The sequence below is a fragment of the Chiloscyllium plagiosum genome, unplaced genomic scaffold (assembly GCF_037043375.1).
Source record: "Chiloscyllium plagiosum isolate Xiang-an unplaced genomic scaffold, Cpla_swu_hap1 HiC_scaffold_27, whole genome shotgun sequence".
Classification (NCBI taxonomy): Eukaryota; Metazoa; Chordata; class Chondrichthyes; order Orectolobiformes; family Hemiscylliidae; genus Chiloscyllium; species Chiloscyllium plagiosum.
Genome location: NW_028270165.1, coordinates 67,232,042 through 67,245,101, shown reverse-complemented (window position 1 = coordinate 67,245,101; position 13,060 = coordinate 67,232,042). Strand labels below are relative to the sequence as shown.

General features: G+C 55.8%; 1 protein-coding gene across 1 annotated transcript in view; it reads left to right on the top strand.

Annotated features, from left to right (window-relative positions):
* The first annotated feature begins 3,053 nt into the window (after nucleotides 1-3,053).
* ipo4 (importin 4) overlaps nucleotides 3,054-13,060 on the top strand; it is an 88,270-nt gene continuing 78,263 nt past the window's right edge. The window contains exons 1-3 of the mRNA XM_087974805.1: nucleotides 3,054-3,278; nucleotides 6,879-6,965; nucleotides 8,421-8,500. Of these exons, the coding sequence (XP_087830931.1) occupies nucleotides 3,213-3,278; nucleotides 6,879-6,965; nucleotides 8,421-8,500 (233 nt within the window). The 5' untranslated portion in view covers nucleotides 3,054-3,212. The remainder of the gene's footprint in view (nucleotides 3,279-6,878; nucleotides 6,966-8,420; nucleotides 8,501-13,060) is intronic.

Sequence of the window (13,060 nt, the reverse complement as noted above, 5' to 3'; positions counted from 1 at the left end):
AGAGGAGCTGAATATTATTTAAACGGGGAAAGACTGGGGAACGACGCAGGACAGAATATAACATGGGGAAATGTGAGGGTCTGCAGGAAGGAGAGAGGAGCTGAATATTATTTAAACGGGGAAAGACTGGGGATCGCCGCGGGACAGAATATAACGTGGGGAAATTCAGCCCTCACACTCTGTGCATGAAATTCACAAGTAAATATAAATCAAACAGCAATACGATAAATAATAACAAAAGGCAGCGAGAGACAGTCACCAAAGGGCTACCACGGGGACCGCGGGCCCTGAATTGCCTCTTGCTCTGCACTTGGTTGCTTTATCAAAGCGGACAATTTTGCAAAGAAATGCTGCTGAGTTTTGCATTTGCAGAAACTCAGCTCAGGCAGTAATGCCCAGGTCAGTGAAGGGACTGGGGGGGGCAAGGGATGGCACAGGGGTTGGTCCCCTGCAGATCCCTACTGAAGCAAGGGTGTTGCTGCCTTGGTCCTCCTGCCAAGAGAGGGCGCTGACACGGGGCTGAGCTGGTCCTCCAGAGGGCGCTGACACAGGGCTGTGTCTGTCCTCCCGCATCCAGAGGGCGCTGACACAGGGCTGAATCGGTCCTCCCGCCTCCAGAGGGCACTGACACAGGGCTGTGTCTGTCCTCCCGCCTCCAGATGGCGCTGACACAGGGCTGTGTCTGTCCTCCCGCCTCCAGATGGCGCTGACACAGGGCTGTGTCTGTCCTCCCGCCTCCAGATGGCGCTGACACAGGGCTGTGTCTGTCCTCCCGACTCCAGATGGCGCTGGCACAGCGCTGTGTCTGTCCTCCCGGCTCCAGAGGGCGCTGACACAGCGCTGTGTCGGTCCTCCCGCCTCCAGAGGGCGCTGACACAGGGCTGTGTCTGTCCTCCCGCCTCCAGATGGCGCTGACACAGGGCTGTGTCGGTCCTCCCGGCTCCAGAGGGCGCTGACACAGGGCTGTGTCGGTCCTCCCGGCTCCAGAGGGCGCTGACACAGCGCTGTGTCTGTCCTCCCGGCTCCAGAGGGCGCTGACACAGCGCTGTGTCGGTCCTCCCGCCTCCCGAGGGCGCTGACACAGGGCTGTGTCTGTCCTCCCGCCTCCAGATGGCGCTGACACAGGGCTGTGTCTGTTTTCCCGCCTCCAGAGGGTACTGACACAGCGCTGTGTCTGTCCTCCCGCCTCCAGATGGCGCTGACACAGGGCTGTGTCGGTCCTCCCGCCTCAGGAGGGCGCCGACCCAGGACTGAGTTGTCCTGCCGCCGCCAGAGGACGCTGACAAAGTGACCGAGATGGTCTTCCCAACACCAGAGGGCGTTGTTGACAGGATGGAGTTGGTCCTCCCACCACCAGAGGGCGGTGAGTCTTGGTGGTGTGTATGTGTGTTGTTTTGGACCTCCCACCATTGGAGGGCGCGGCTTACACGCATCACCCAACAATAGGGGGGTGCAGTGCTAACCTGGTCCTCCTAGGGGCCCGGGTTCGATTACACCGTGTGTGTGGATATGTTCCCCCTGTATCGGTGTGGGTTTGCTCTGGTCTCCTCGCTAAACTGCCCATACTATGCACCACTTGGAGGGCTAGCTGTGTGAATTGGTCTGGGTGGAGGAACAGTTGGGGCTGAATGGCCTGTTTCTATATTGCAGAGATTCTATTGGAGTGAGGCTCGCCTGGTCCTCCCAACAGTAGGGGGCAGTGCTCACCCAGACCTCCCAGTAACGGGCGGGGCCAAAGCGGTCCTCCCATCGATAAAGGGGCGGTGCTTACCGAGGGCGCCCAACAGTAGGGGGCGGGGCTAACCGAGCCCTTCCAATAGGGCGCGGGGATAACGAAGTCCTCAAAATAGGGGGCGGGGTTAATCCAGTCCGCCCATCAATAAGGGGCGCCGCTTACCGATGTCACACAATAGGGGGCGGGTCTAACCGGGTCCTCCGTATCGAGTGCCAGTCATCACAATATGGGGCGGAGAAAACCAATCATCACAATAGAGGGCGGGGCTAACCGAGTCCTCCGTAAAGAGTGCCAGTCATCACAATAGGGGGGCGGAGAAAACCCAGTCATCACAATAGGGGGCGGAGAAAACCAATCATCACAATAGGGGGCGGGTCTAACCGAGTCCTCCGTACAGTGCCAGTCATCACAATATGGGGCGGAGAAAACCAATCATCACAATAGGGGGCGGGGCTAACTGAGTCCTCCGTAAAGAGTGCCAGTCATCACAATAGGGGGCAGAGAAAACTCAGTCATCACAATAGGGGGCGGGGATAACCCAGTCATCACAATAGCGGGCGGTGAAAACCCAGTCCCCCGTATAGAGTGTCAGTCATCAGAATAGGGGGCGGGGATAACCCAGTCATCACAATAGGGGGCGGAGATAACCCAGTCATCACAATAGGGGGCGGGGATAACCCAGTCATCACAATAGGGGGCGGAGAAAACCAGTTATCACAATAGGGGGCACAGAAAACCCAGTCCCCCGTATAGAGTGCCAGTCATCACAATAGGGGGCGGGGATAACCCAGTCATCACAATAGGGGGCGGGGATAACCCAGTCATCACAATAGGGGGCGGAGAAAATCCAGTCATCACAATAGGGGGCGGAGAAAATCCAGTCATCACAATAGGGGGCGGGGATAAACCAGTCATCACAATAGGGGGGGCGGAGAAAACCAGTCATCACAATAGGGGGCAGAGAAAACCCAGTCCCCCGTATAGAGTGCCAGTCATCACAATAGGGGGCGGGGATAACCCGTCATCACAATAGGGGGCGGGGATAACTTAGTCATCACAATAGGGGGCGTGGATAACCCAACAATCGGGGTCGTGACGAAACCATTCTCCCCCCAGCCTCAGGGGACGGGGTAACGCCGCTGACATCACCAGGGGAGGCGGGGCTGACGGGGTCCACGCAACAATGGGAGTGGGCGGGGCCGGTGCGGGAGCCACCGTTAACGCGGAGCCGGGCTGACCCGGTCCTCCCAGTCGCCAGGTGGCGCTCCGGGCCGCGGAGGTCCGGCCAAGGGCGGCAGCGGCAGCGGCGGCGCCTCTTGCTCGCGTTCGCGCCACCTCCTTCCCCCCCCCCCCTCCGCAAAACGTTGCCGGCGTGTGGACGAGGAGGGAGGGGAGCGAGTACCGGGGGAAGGGATTGTAAAGAGAGAGAGAGAGTGTGTGTGTCCCCGGGCGGGCGGGGTGCCGACGGCGCGGGAGGATGGCCGAGATCCTGGAGAAGATCCTGAACAACCTGCTGGAGCCGGACACGGCGCTGATCCAGCAGGTAAACCCGGCTGCGGCTGCGGCAGCGGCGTGTAGGCCTCAGGCCCGCCACCCAACTGTCAGCGGCCGCGCGAGCCGGGCCGCCCCTTTCAAAACGGCGGCGCGTGGCCTCCCGGGGCAACCGCCAATCACCGCGGTGGGGGGCGGGACGGCGGCCAATCACCGCGGTGGGGGGCGTGGCCGCCGGCGGGAGGGCGGCCAATCAACGCTTGCAGGGAGGGGGCGGGGCCTCGGCTGGACGGCGGCCGGCGCGAGCGAGGGGACGGCAGCCAATCGCAGGGATCGGGGCAGACTCATTGGGGGAGGGGCTGTCGTTGGGGGCGGGGCAGAATCATGTGCTTGTTGGGGGCGGGGCTGTACCACGTGTTTGTTGGGGGCGGGGCTGTACCACGTGTTTGTGTGGGGGGCAAAACCATGTGTTTCTGTGGGGGAGGGGCTGTACCACGTGTTTGTGTGGGGGGCAAAACCATGTGTTTCTGTGGGGGAGGGGCTGTACCACGTGTTTGTTGGGGGAGGGGCTGTACCACGTGTTTGTGTGGGGGGCAAAACCATGTGTTTCTGTGGGGAGGGGCTGTACCACGTGTTTGTGTGGGGGGCAAAACCATGTGTTTCTGTGGGGGAGGGGCTGTACCACGTGTTTGTTGGGGGGTGGGGCTGTACCACGTGTTTGTTGGGGGCGGGGCTGTACCACGTGTTTGTGTGGGGGGCAAAACCATGTGTTTCTGTGGGGGAGGGGCTGTACCACGTGTTTGTGTTGGGGGTGGGGCTGTACACGTGTTTGTTGGGGGCGGGGCTGTACCACATGTTTGTGTGGGGGGGTGAAGCTGTACCACGTGTTTGTGTGTGGGGGGGCTGTACCCACATGTGTGTGGCGGGGGAGGAGCTGTACCACGTGTTTATATGGGGGTAGTGGGGCTGTCGCAATGCGTGTGTGTAGGTGGAGGGGCTGTACCACATGTATGTGTGTGTGGGGGAGAAGCTGTACCACGTGTTTGTGGGAGGGCGGAGCATGATAAAATAACTGCATGGAATGTGGTATCCTGTCACCATGTCAGACGTGGAGAGTCCGTGAACCTGCTCCATCTCCCAGAGTGATAAAGACCCGCCCGCCTCGACACTCCTGTTTATAGCTGGCAGCCAGGACTCCCTGATTGGAGCAGATGAACAGCCCCAATCTGGAAACTCCTATTCTCTGGCTGACCTCTACTATCCCTGGGAGGTGCTGAGGACAGTCCCTGAGTGTGGTTGGGGTTGGCGGGGGGCTTGACGCAGTGCCTGAGGGGGATGGCGGTTGTTTAGGGCAGTCCCTGGGAGGTGCTGAGGACAGTCCCTGAGTGTGGTTGGGGTTGGCGGGGGGATTGAAGCAGTGCCTGAGGGGGATGGAGGTTGTTTAGGGCAGTCCCTGGGAGGTGCTGAGGACAGTCCCTGAGTTTGGTTGGGGTTGGCTGGGGGCTTGACGCAGTGCCTGAGGGGGATGGAGGTTGTTTAGGGCAGTCCCTGAGTGTGGTTGGGGTTGGCGGGGGGATTGAAGCAGTGCCTGAGGGGGATGGAGGTTGTTTAGGGCAGTCCCTGGGAGGTGCTGAGGACAGTCCCTGAGTTTGGTTGGGGTTGGCTGGGGGCTTGACGCAGTGCCTGAGGGGGATGGAGGTTGTTTAGGGCAGTCCCTGAGTGTGGTTGGGGTTGGCGGGGGGATTGAAGCAGTGCCTAAGGGGGATGGAGGTTGTTTAGGGCAGTCCCTGGGAGGTGCTGAGGACAGTCCCTGAGTGTGGTTGGGGTTGGCGGGGGGATTGAAGCAGTGCCTGAGGGGGATGGAGGTTGTTTAGGGCAGTTCCTGAGTGTGGTTGGGGTTGGCGGGGGGATTGAAGCAGTGCCTAAGGGGGATGGAGGTTGTTTAGGGCAGTCCCTGGGAGGTGCTGAGGACAGTCCCTGAGTGTGGTTGGGGTTGGCGGGTGGATTGAAGCAGTGCCTGAGGGGGATGGAGGTTGTTTAGGGCAGTTCCTGAGTGTGGTTGGGGTTGGCGGGGGGATTGAAGCAGTGCCTAAGGGGGATGGAGGTTGTTTAGGGCAGTCCCTGGGAGGTGCTGAGGACAGTCCCTGAGTGTGGTTGGGGTTGGCGGGGGGATTGAAGCAGTGCCTGAGGGGGATGGAGGTTGTTTAGGGCAGTTCCTGAGTGTGGTTGGGGTTGGCGGGGGGATTGAAGCAGTGCCTGAGGGGGATGGAGGTTGTTTAGGGCAGTCCCTGGGAGGTGCTGAGGACAGTCCCTGAGTGTGGTTGGGGTTGGCGGGGGGATTGAAGCAGTGCCTGAGGGGGATGGCGGTTGTTTAGGGCAGTTCCTGAGTGTGGTTGGGGTTGGCGGGGGGCTTGAAGCAGTGCCTGAGGGGGATGGAGGTTGTTTAGGGCAGTCCCTGGGAGGTGCTGAGGACAGTCCCTGAGTTTGGTTGGGGTTGGCGGGGGGATTGAAGCAGTGCCTGAGGGGGATGGCGGTTGTTTAGGGCAGTCCCTGAGTGTGCTTGGGGCTGGCGGGGGGCTTGAAGCAGTGCCTGAGGGGGATGGAGGTTGTTTAGGGCAGTCCCTGGGAGGAGCTGAGGGCAGTCCCTGAGAGTGGTTGGGGTTGGCTGGGGGTTTGAAGCAGTGCCTGAGGGGGATGGAGATTGTTTAGGGCAGTCCCTTGGAGGTGCTGAGGGCAGTCCCTGGGAGGTGCTGAGGACAGTCCCTGAGTGTGGTTGGGGTTGGCGGGGGGATTGAAGCAGTGCCTGAGGGGGATGGTGGTTGTTTAGGGCAGTTCCTGAGTGTGGTTGGGGTTGGCGGGGGGATTGAAGCAGTGCCTGAGGGGGATGGCGGTTGTTTAGGGCAGTTCCTGAGTGTGGTTGGGGTTGGCGGGGGGCTTGACGCAGTGCCTGAGGGGGATGGCGGTTGTTTAGGGCAGTCCCTGAGTGTGGTTGGGGTTGGCGGGGGGATTGAAGCAGTGCCTGAGGGGGATGGCGGTTGTTTAGGGCAGTCCCTGGGAGGTGCTGAGGACAGTCCTGTAGCGGGTGGGTCAGCATTAAGACAGCAAGAGCAACTGATTCTTCTGGGCTCGGTTTGGAAATAGGCCGTCAAGATTTCTGACAGAGGTTTATGGATCTTACTGTTAAACAGAGAGCACGAGAGGGAGTGAAGTCCCAGTTAAAAGTTGGCAGAGCAACTTGAGAATTAGAAGTAGGAAGTATCTCGCTGCTGTGTTCATTCTGTGTTGAAGCACAGTGTCCCCTGTTTTCGAAATAGCAGGATAATCATGGTGTAGGTCATCTGGGCTCTGTGCTGTATGTACTTCTTAAATGTTTGTCTCCAACCTCTACCATCGGGGAGTAGGTACAGAAGCCTGAACACACACCAAAGCCGTTTTCCTAACAGTTTCACCCCTACTGTTGTTAAAATACTGAATGGACTCGCAGACTCTTAACATCCGCCTGTCCCTGTGTTTTTGTCTTTGCCGCTGTTTACCTATTATTTACAGAACTATGCTACTTAACTCTGTGATCAGCCTGTATTGCTCACCAGACAAACCTTTTCACTGTGTCTCGGTACACGTGATAATCACTCCAATTCAATACCGTCCACAGGCCACAGCTCAGTTGAAGGAAGCGTTTAAGGATCCCTCGGTGGTCCCTGCACTTTGCACCATCCTCGCAAATTCACCAAACCCTCAGGTAAACAGCTTCTAATCTTGTTTAGACCAGCTTTGGGAAGATACAAAACTCTTTCGATCATCAGAGGGGCTCCAAGAGAGAGGGGAAATGAAGTGTTTCTGTTTGTCAGGAAGCGGGACAGGGAGGAGAATGGAGTTTGCAAAATACACTCATTAAATCGCAGGAAGAATAATGTGATTATTGTCAGCCAGTAATATACAGTGGATATGACGGGCCGTAGAGTAGGTGAAATGTTCCGTAGAAAGGGTTCAGAAAAGATTTACCAGGATGTTGCCAGGAATAGAGGGTTTCAGATATAAAAGTAGACTGGAACTTCTTTCACTGGAGTTCGGAGGTTGTGGGCTGACCGTAGTGTGGTTTATACAATGACGAGGGGCGTAGATGAGATGGAATGACGAGGGTCTTTTCCTTGGGGTGGGAAGTTCAAACGTGGGGGGTTATTTTTGAGGTGAGAGAAGAAAGATTTTTAAAAAGGATATGAGGGGCAACTTCTTTTTCCACGGAATGGTTCGTGTGTGGAATGAACTTTGGGAGAAAGTGGAGGGTGCAGGTCCAGTTATTGTGTTGAAAAGACATTTGGACAGGTACCTGAATAGGAAAGGCCTGGAGAGATGTGTGTCATGTACAGGCAGGCGGGACGAGGGTGGTTTGGGGAACCTGGTTGGGCCGAAGGGTGTGTTTCTGTGCTGCCTGACTCTCTGGCTGTTGATGTGTGTGACCGCGCGTGGCACACTGGTGTGGAAGTGTTTGGTGAGACCGAATTTGAATATTGCTGGTGGAAAGGCAGACTTTGTCAGAGCCGAGATGTCTGACCGCCAGCAAACATCTCCATCTGTGCCCTGCATAACTCTGGCCTGCGGAGACTTCTTTAACAACCGTTGGCGACCGTTTCGATTTGCGTCGTTAAACGGTTCAGTTTGTGTCCCATTCACATTCCACCGCCTGCCAGAGTGGGATTCAAACCAGGGTTAACGCTTCCAATCCAGTGACTCTTCTCCAGAATTGTAAAAGGCTCCCTTGAGTAGGGGTGTCAACCCTGCTTTCTGCCTCCAAAGATGCTGCCAGACCTCTTGATGTCCTCCAGCAGTTTCTGTTTTTCTCTCTGATTTCCAGAGTCCATAGTTCCACGTTTGATTTGGATCACCCTGATGTGTTGAGCTCCACCATTAAACCGCTCCACTTGCAGCATGTGAACTGGCCACTGTGTTTCCCACACTGTTGCCAAATTTCCCCCAGAGCGTGAGACCGTTCACCTCTCTCGTCCCTTTCTCATCCCGTTGCTTCCCTTTTCCATGTCGGTGTTGAACGGGTGAAGCCGGCCGCAGTCCCCAGGCAGCAGTGTTCGCTGGTCTCATCGAAATTCTTTCCTCCTTTCAGCCTTTTGTTTTTTTGGTGTTTCTGCCTGCCCTGGTGAAAACCCGACTTACCGGCCTTTCTTCCTGTCCCCCCCTTTAGATCCGTCAGTTTGCAGCAGTGCTGGTGAGGAGGAGAGTGGCAAAGCACTGGAAGAAACTCTCGGTGGATCTCAAAGAGAAGTATGGGGAATGAACCTTTTAAACCGATCCACTAAAATAACTACCCGAGTGTCAGATTAGCTTCATGCTTTGTGCAGTAAGGGCTGTCAGCAACCTGGGATTCGATGGTGATTGTTTGAAAGAACAGTCCAGAGGAAGCTATGCAGTCCTGGGATTGTCTGGTGGGGCTGTCGTACAGGCAGCGTTACTTTCAGCTTCAGCACCAAAGAGCGTAACAGCCAGGAGCAGGAGGAGGCCACCTGGCCCCTCGAGCCTGATCAATAAGCTCAGGGCTGATCTGTTTGTGGCCTCAGCTCCACTTACCCACCCTGTCACCGTAAGCCTTGTTTCTGTCCCTATAAAAAGTAGGCAAGCTTTACTCTATCTAATCTTGTGCTCCCCATGTCCAGAGAATGTTTGATGGGGGGAGACGGTGCAGAGGGAGCTTGACTCTGTATCTAACCCCGTGCTGTCCCTGTGCCTGGGAGTGTTTGGGACAGTGTAGAGGGAGCTTTACTCTGTATCTAACCGTGTGCTGTGTCTGTCTTGGTGGGAGTGTTTGGGACAGTGTAGAGGGAGCTTTACTCTGTATCTAACCCCGTGCTGTCCCTGTCCCTGGGAGTGTTTGGGACAGGGTAGAGGAAGCTTTACTCTGTATCTTACCGTGTGCGGTGTCTGTCTTGGTGGGAGTGTTTGGGACAGTGTAGAGGGAGCTTTACTCTGTATCTAACCGTGTGCAGTGTCTGTCTCGGTGCGAGTGTTTGGGATAGTGTAGCGGGAGCTTTACTCTGTATCTAACCGTGTGCAGTGTCTGTCTCGGTGGGAGTGTTTGGGACAGTGTAGAGGGAGCTTTACTCTGTATCTAACCGTGTGCTGTGTCTGTCTCGGTGGGAGTGTTTGGGACAGTGTAGAGGGAGCTTTACTCTGTATCTAACCGTGCGCGGCGTCTGTCTCGGTGGGAGTGTTTGGGACAGTGTAGAGGGAGCTTTACTCTGTATCTAACCGTGTGCAGTGTCTGTCTCGGTGGGAGTGTTTGGGACAGTGTAGAGGGAGCTTTACTCTGTATCTAACCGTGTGCAGTGCCTGTCTCGGTGGGAGTGTTTGGGACAGTGAAGAGGGAGCTTTACTCTGTATCTAACCGTGTGCAGTGCCTGTCTCGGTGGGAGTGTTTGGGACAGGGTAGAGGGAGCTTTACTCTGTATCGAACCGTGTGCAGTGCCTGTCTCGGTGGGAGTGTTTGGGACAGTGTAGAGGGAGCTTTACTCTGTAACTAACCGTGCGCTGTGTCTGTCTCGGTGGGAGTGTTTGGGACAGTGTAGAGGGAGCTTTACTCTGTATCTAACCGTGTGCAGTGCCTGTCTCGGTGGGAGTGTTTGGGACAGTGAAGAGGGAGCTTTACTCTGTATCTAACCGTGCGCGGTGTCTGTCTCGGTGGGAGTGTTTGGGACAGTGTAGTGGGAGCTTTACTCTGTATCTAACCGTGTGCTGTGTCTGTCTGGGTGGGAGTGTTTGGGACAGTGTAGAGGGAGCTTTACTCTGTATCTAACCGTGTGTAGTGCCTGTCTCGGTGGGAGTGTTTGGGACAGTGAAGAGGGAGCTTTACTCTGTATCTAACCGTGTGCAGTGCCTGTCTCGGTGGGAGTGTTTGGGACAGTGAAGAGGGAGCTTTACTCTGTATCTAACCGTGTGCAGTGCCTGTCTCGGTGGGAGTGTTTGGGACAGGGTAGAGGGAGCTTTACTCTGTATCGAACCGTGTGCAGTGCCTGTCTCGGTGGGAGTGTTTGGGACAGTGTAGAGGGAGCTTTACTCTGTATCTAACCGTGTGCAGTGCCTGTCTCGGTGGGAGTGTTTGGGACAGTGTAGTGGGAGCTTTACTCTGTATCTAACCGTGTGCTGTGTCTGTCTGGGTGGGAGTGTTTGGGACAGTGTAGAGGGAGCTTTACTCTGTATCTAACCGTGTGTAGTGCCTGTCTCGGTGGGAGTGTTTGGGACAGTGAAGAGGGAGCTTTACTCTGTATCTAACCGTGTGCAGTGCCTGTCTCGGTGGGAGTGTTTGGGACAGTGAAGAGGGAGCTTTACTCTGTATCTAACCGTGTGCAGTGCCTGTCTCGGTGGGAGTGTTTGGGACAGTGTAGAGGGAGCTTTACTCTGTATCTAACCGTGTGCTGTGTCTGTCTGGGTGGGAGTGTTTGGGACAGTGTAGAGGGAGCTTTACTCTGTATCTAACCGTGTGCAGTGCCTGTCTGGGTGGGAGTGTTTGGGACAGTGTAGAGGGAGCTTTACTCTGTATCTAACCGTGCGCGGTGTCTGTCTCGGTGGGAGTGTTTGGGACAGTGTAGAGGAAGCTTTACTCTGTATCTAACCGTGCGCGGTGTCTGTCTCGGTGGGAGTGTTTGGGACAGTGTAGAGGGAGCTTTACTCTGTATCTAACCGTGTGCGGTGTCTGTTTCGGTGGGAGTGTTTGGGACAGTGTAGAGGGAGCTTTACTCTGTATCTAACCGTGTGCAGTGCCTGTCTCGGTGGGAGTGTTTGGGACAGTGTAGAGGGAGCTTTAGTCTGTATCTAACCGTGCGCGGTGTCTGTTTCGGTGGGAGTGTTTGGGACAGTGTAGAGGGAGCTTTACTCTGTATCTAACCGTGTGCAGTGCCTGTCTCGGTGGGAGTGTTTGGGACAGTGTAGAGGGAGCTTTACTCTGTATCTAACCGTGTCCTGTGCCTGTCTCGGTGGGAGTGTTTGGGACAGTGTAGCGGGAGCTTTACTCTGTATCTAACCGTGTGCTGTGCCTGTCTCGGTGGGAGTGTTTGGGACAGTGTAGAGGGAGCTTTACTCTGTATCTAACCGTGCGCGGTGTCTGTCTCGGTGGGAGTGTTTGGGACAGTGTAGCGGGAGCTTTACTCTGTATCTAACCGTGTGCTGTGTCTGTCTCGGTGGGAGTGTTTGGGACAGTGTAGAGGGAGCTTTACTCTGTATCTAACCGTGTGCTGTGCCTGTCTCGGTGGGAGTGTTTGGGACAGTGTAGAGGGAGCTTTACTCTGTATCTAACCCCGTGCTGTCCCTGTCTCGGTGGGAGTGTTTGGGACAGTGTAGCGGGAGCTTTACTCTGTATCTAACCGTGTGCAGTGCCTGTCTCGGTGGGAGTGTTTGGGACAGTGTAGAGGGAGCTTTACTCTGTATCTAACCGTGTGCTGTGTCTGTCTCGGTGGGAGTGTTTGGGACAGTGTAGAGGAAGCTTTACTCTGTATCTAACCGTGTGCAGTGTCTGTCTCGGTGGGAGTGTTTGGGACAGTGTAGAGGGAGCTTTACTCTGTATCTAACCGTGTGCTGTGTCTGTCTGGGTGGGAGTGTTTGGGACAGTGTAGAGGGAGCTTTACTCTGTATCTAACCGTGTGCAGTGCCTGTCTCGGTGGGAGTGTTTGGGACAGTGAAGAGGGAGCTTTACTCTGTATCTAACCGTGTGCAGTGCCTGTCTCGGTGGGAGTGTTTGGGACAGTGAAGAGGGAGCTTTACTCTGTATATAACCGTGTGCCGTGCCTGTCTCGGTGGGAGTGTTTGGGACAGGGTAGAGGAAGCTTTACTCTGTATCGAACCGTGTGCAGTGCCTGTCTCGGTGGGAGTGTTTGGGACAGTGTAGAGGGAGCTTTACTCTGTATCTAACCGTGCGCGGTGTCTGTCTCGGTGGGAGTGTTTGGGACAGTGTAGAGGAAGCTTTACTCTGTATCTAACCGTGCGCGGTGTCTGTCTCGGTGGGAGTGTTTGGGACAGTGTAGAGGGAGCTTTACTCTGTATCTAACCGTGTGCGGTGTCTGTTTCGGTGGGAGTGTTTGGGACAGTGTAGAGGGAGCTTTACTCTGTATCTAACCGTGTGCAGTGCCTGTCTCGGTGGGAGTGTTTGGGACAGTGTAGAGGGAGCTTTAGTCTGTATCTAACCGTGCGCGGTGTCTGTTTCGGTGGGAGTGTTTGGGACAGTGTAGAGGGAGCTTTACTCTGTACCTAACCGTGTGCAGTGCCTGTCTCGGTGGGAGTGTTTGGGACAGTGTAGAGGGAGCTTTACTCTGTATCTAACCGTGTCCTGTGCCTGTCTCGGTGGGAGTGTTTGGGACAGTGTAGCGGGAGCTTTACTCTGTATCTAACCGTGTGCTGTGCCTGTCTCGGTGGGAGTGTTTGGGACAGTGTAGAGGGAGCTTTACTCTGTATCTAACCGTGCGCGGTGTCTGTCTCGGTGGGAGTGTTTGGGACAGTGTAGCGGGAGCTTTACTCTGTATCTAACCGTGTGCTGTGTCTGTCTCGGTGGGAGTGTTTGGGACAGTGTAGAGGGAGCTTTACTCTGTATCTAACCGTGTGCTGTGCCTGTCTCGGTGGGAGTGTTTGGGACAGTGTAGAGGGAGCTTTACTCTGTATCTAACCCCGTGCTGTCCCTGTCTCGGTGGGAGTGTTTGGGACAGTGTAGCGGGAGCTTTACTCTGTATCTAACCGTGTGCAGTGCCTGTCTCGGTGGGAGTGTTTGGGACAGTGTAGAGGGAGCTTTACTCTGTATCTAACCGTGTGCTGTGTCTGTCTCGGTGGGAGTGTTTGGGACAGTGT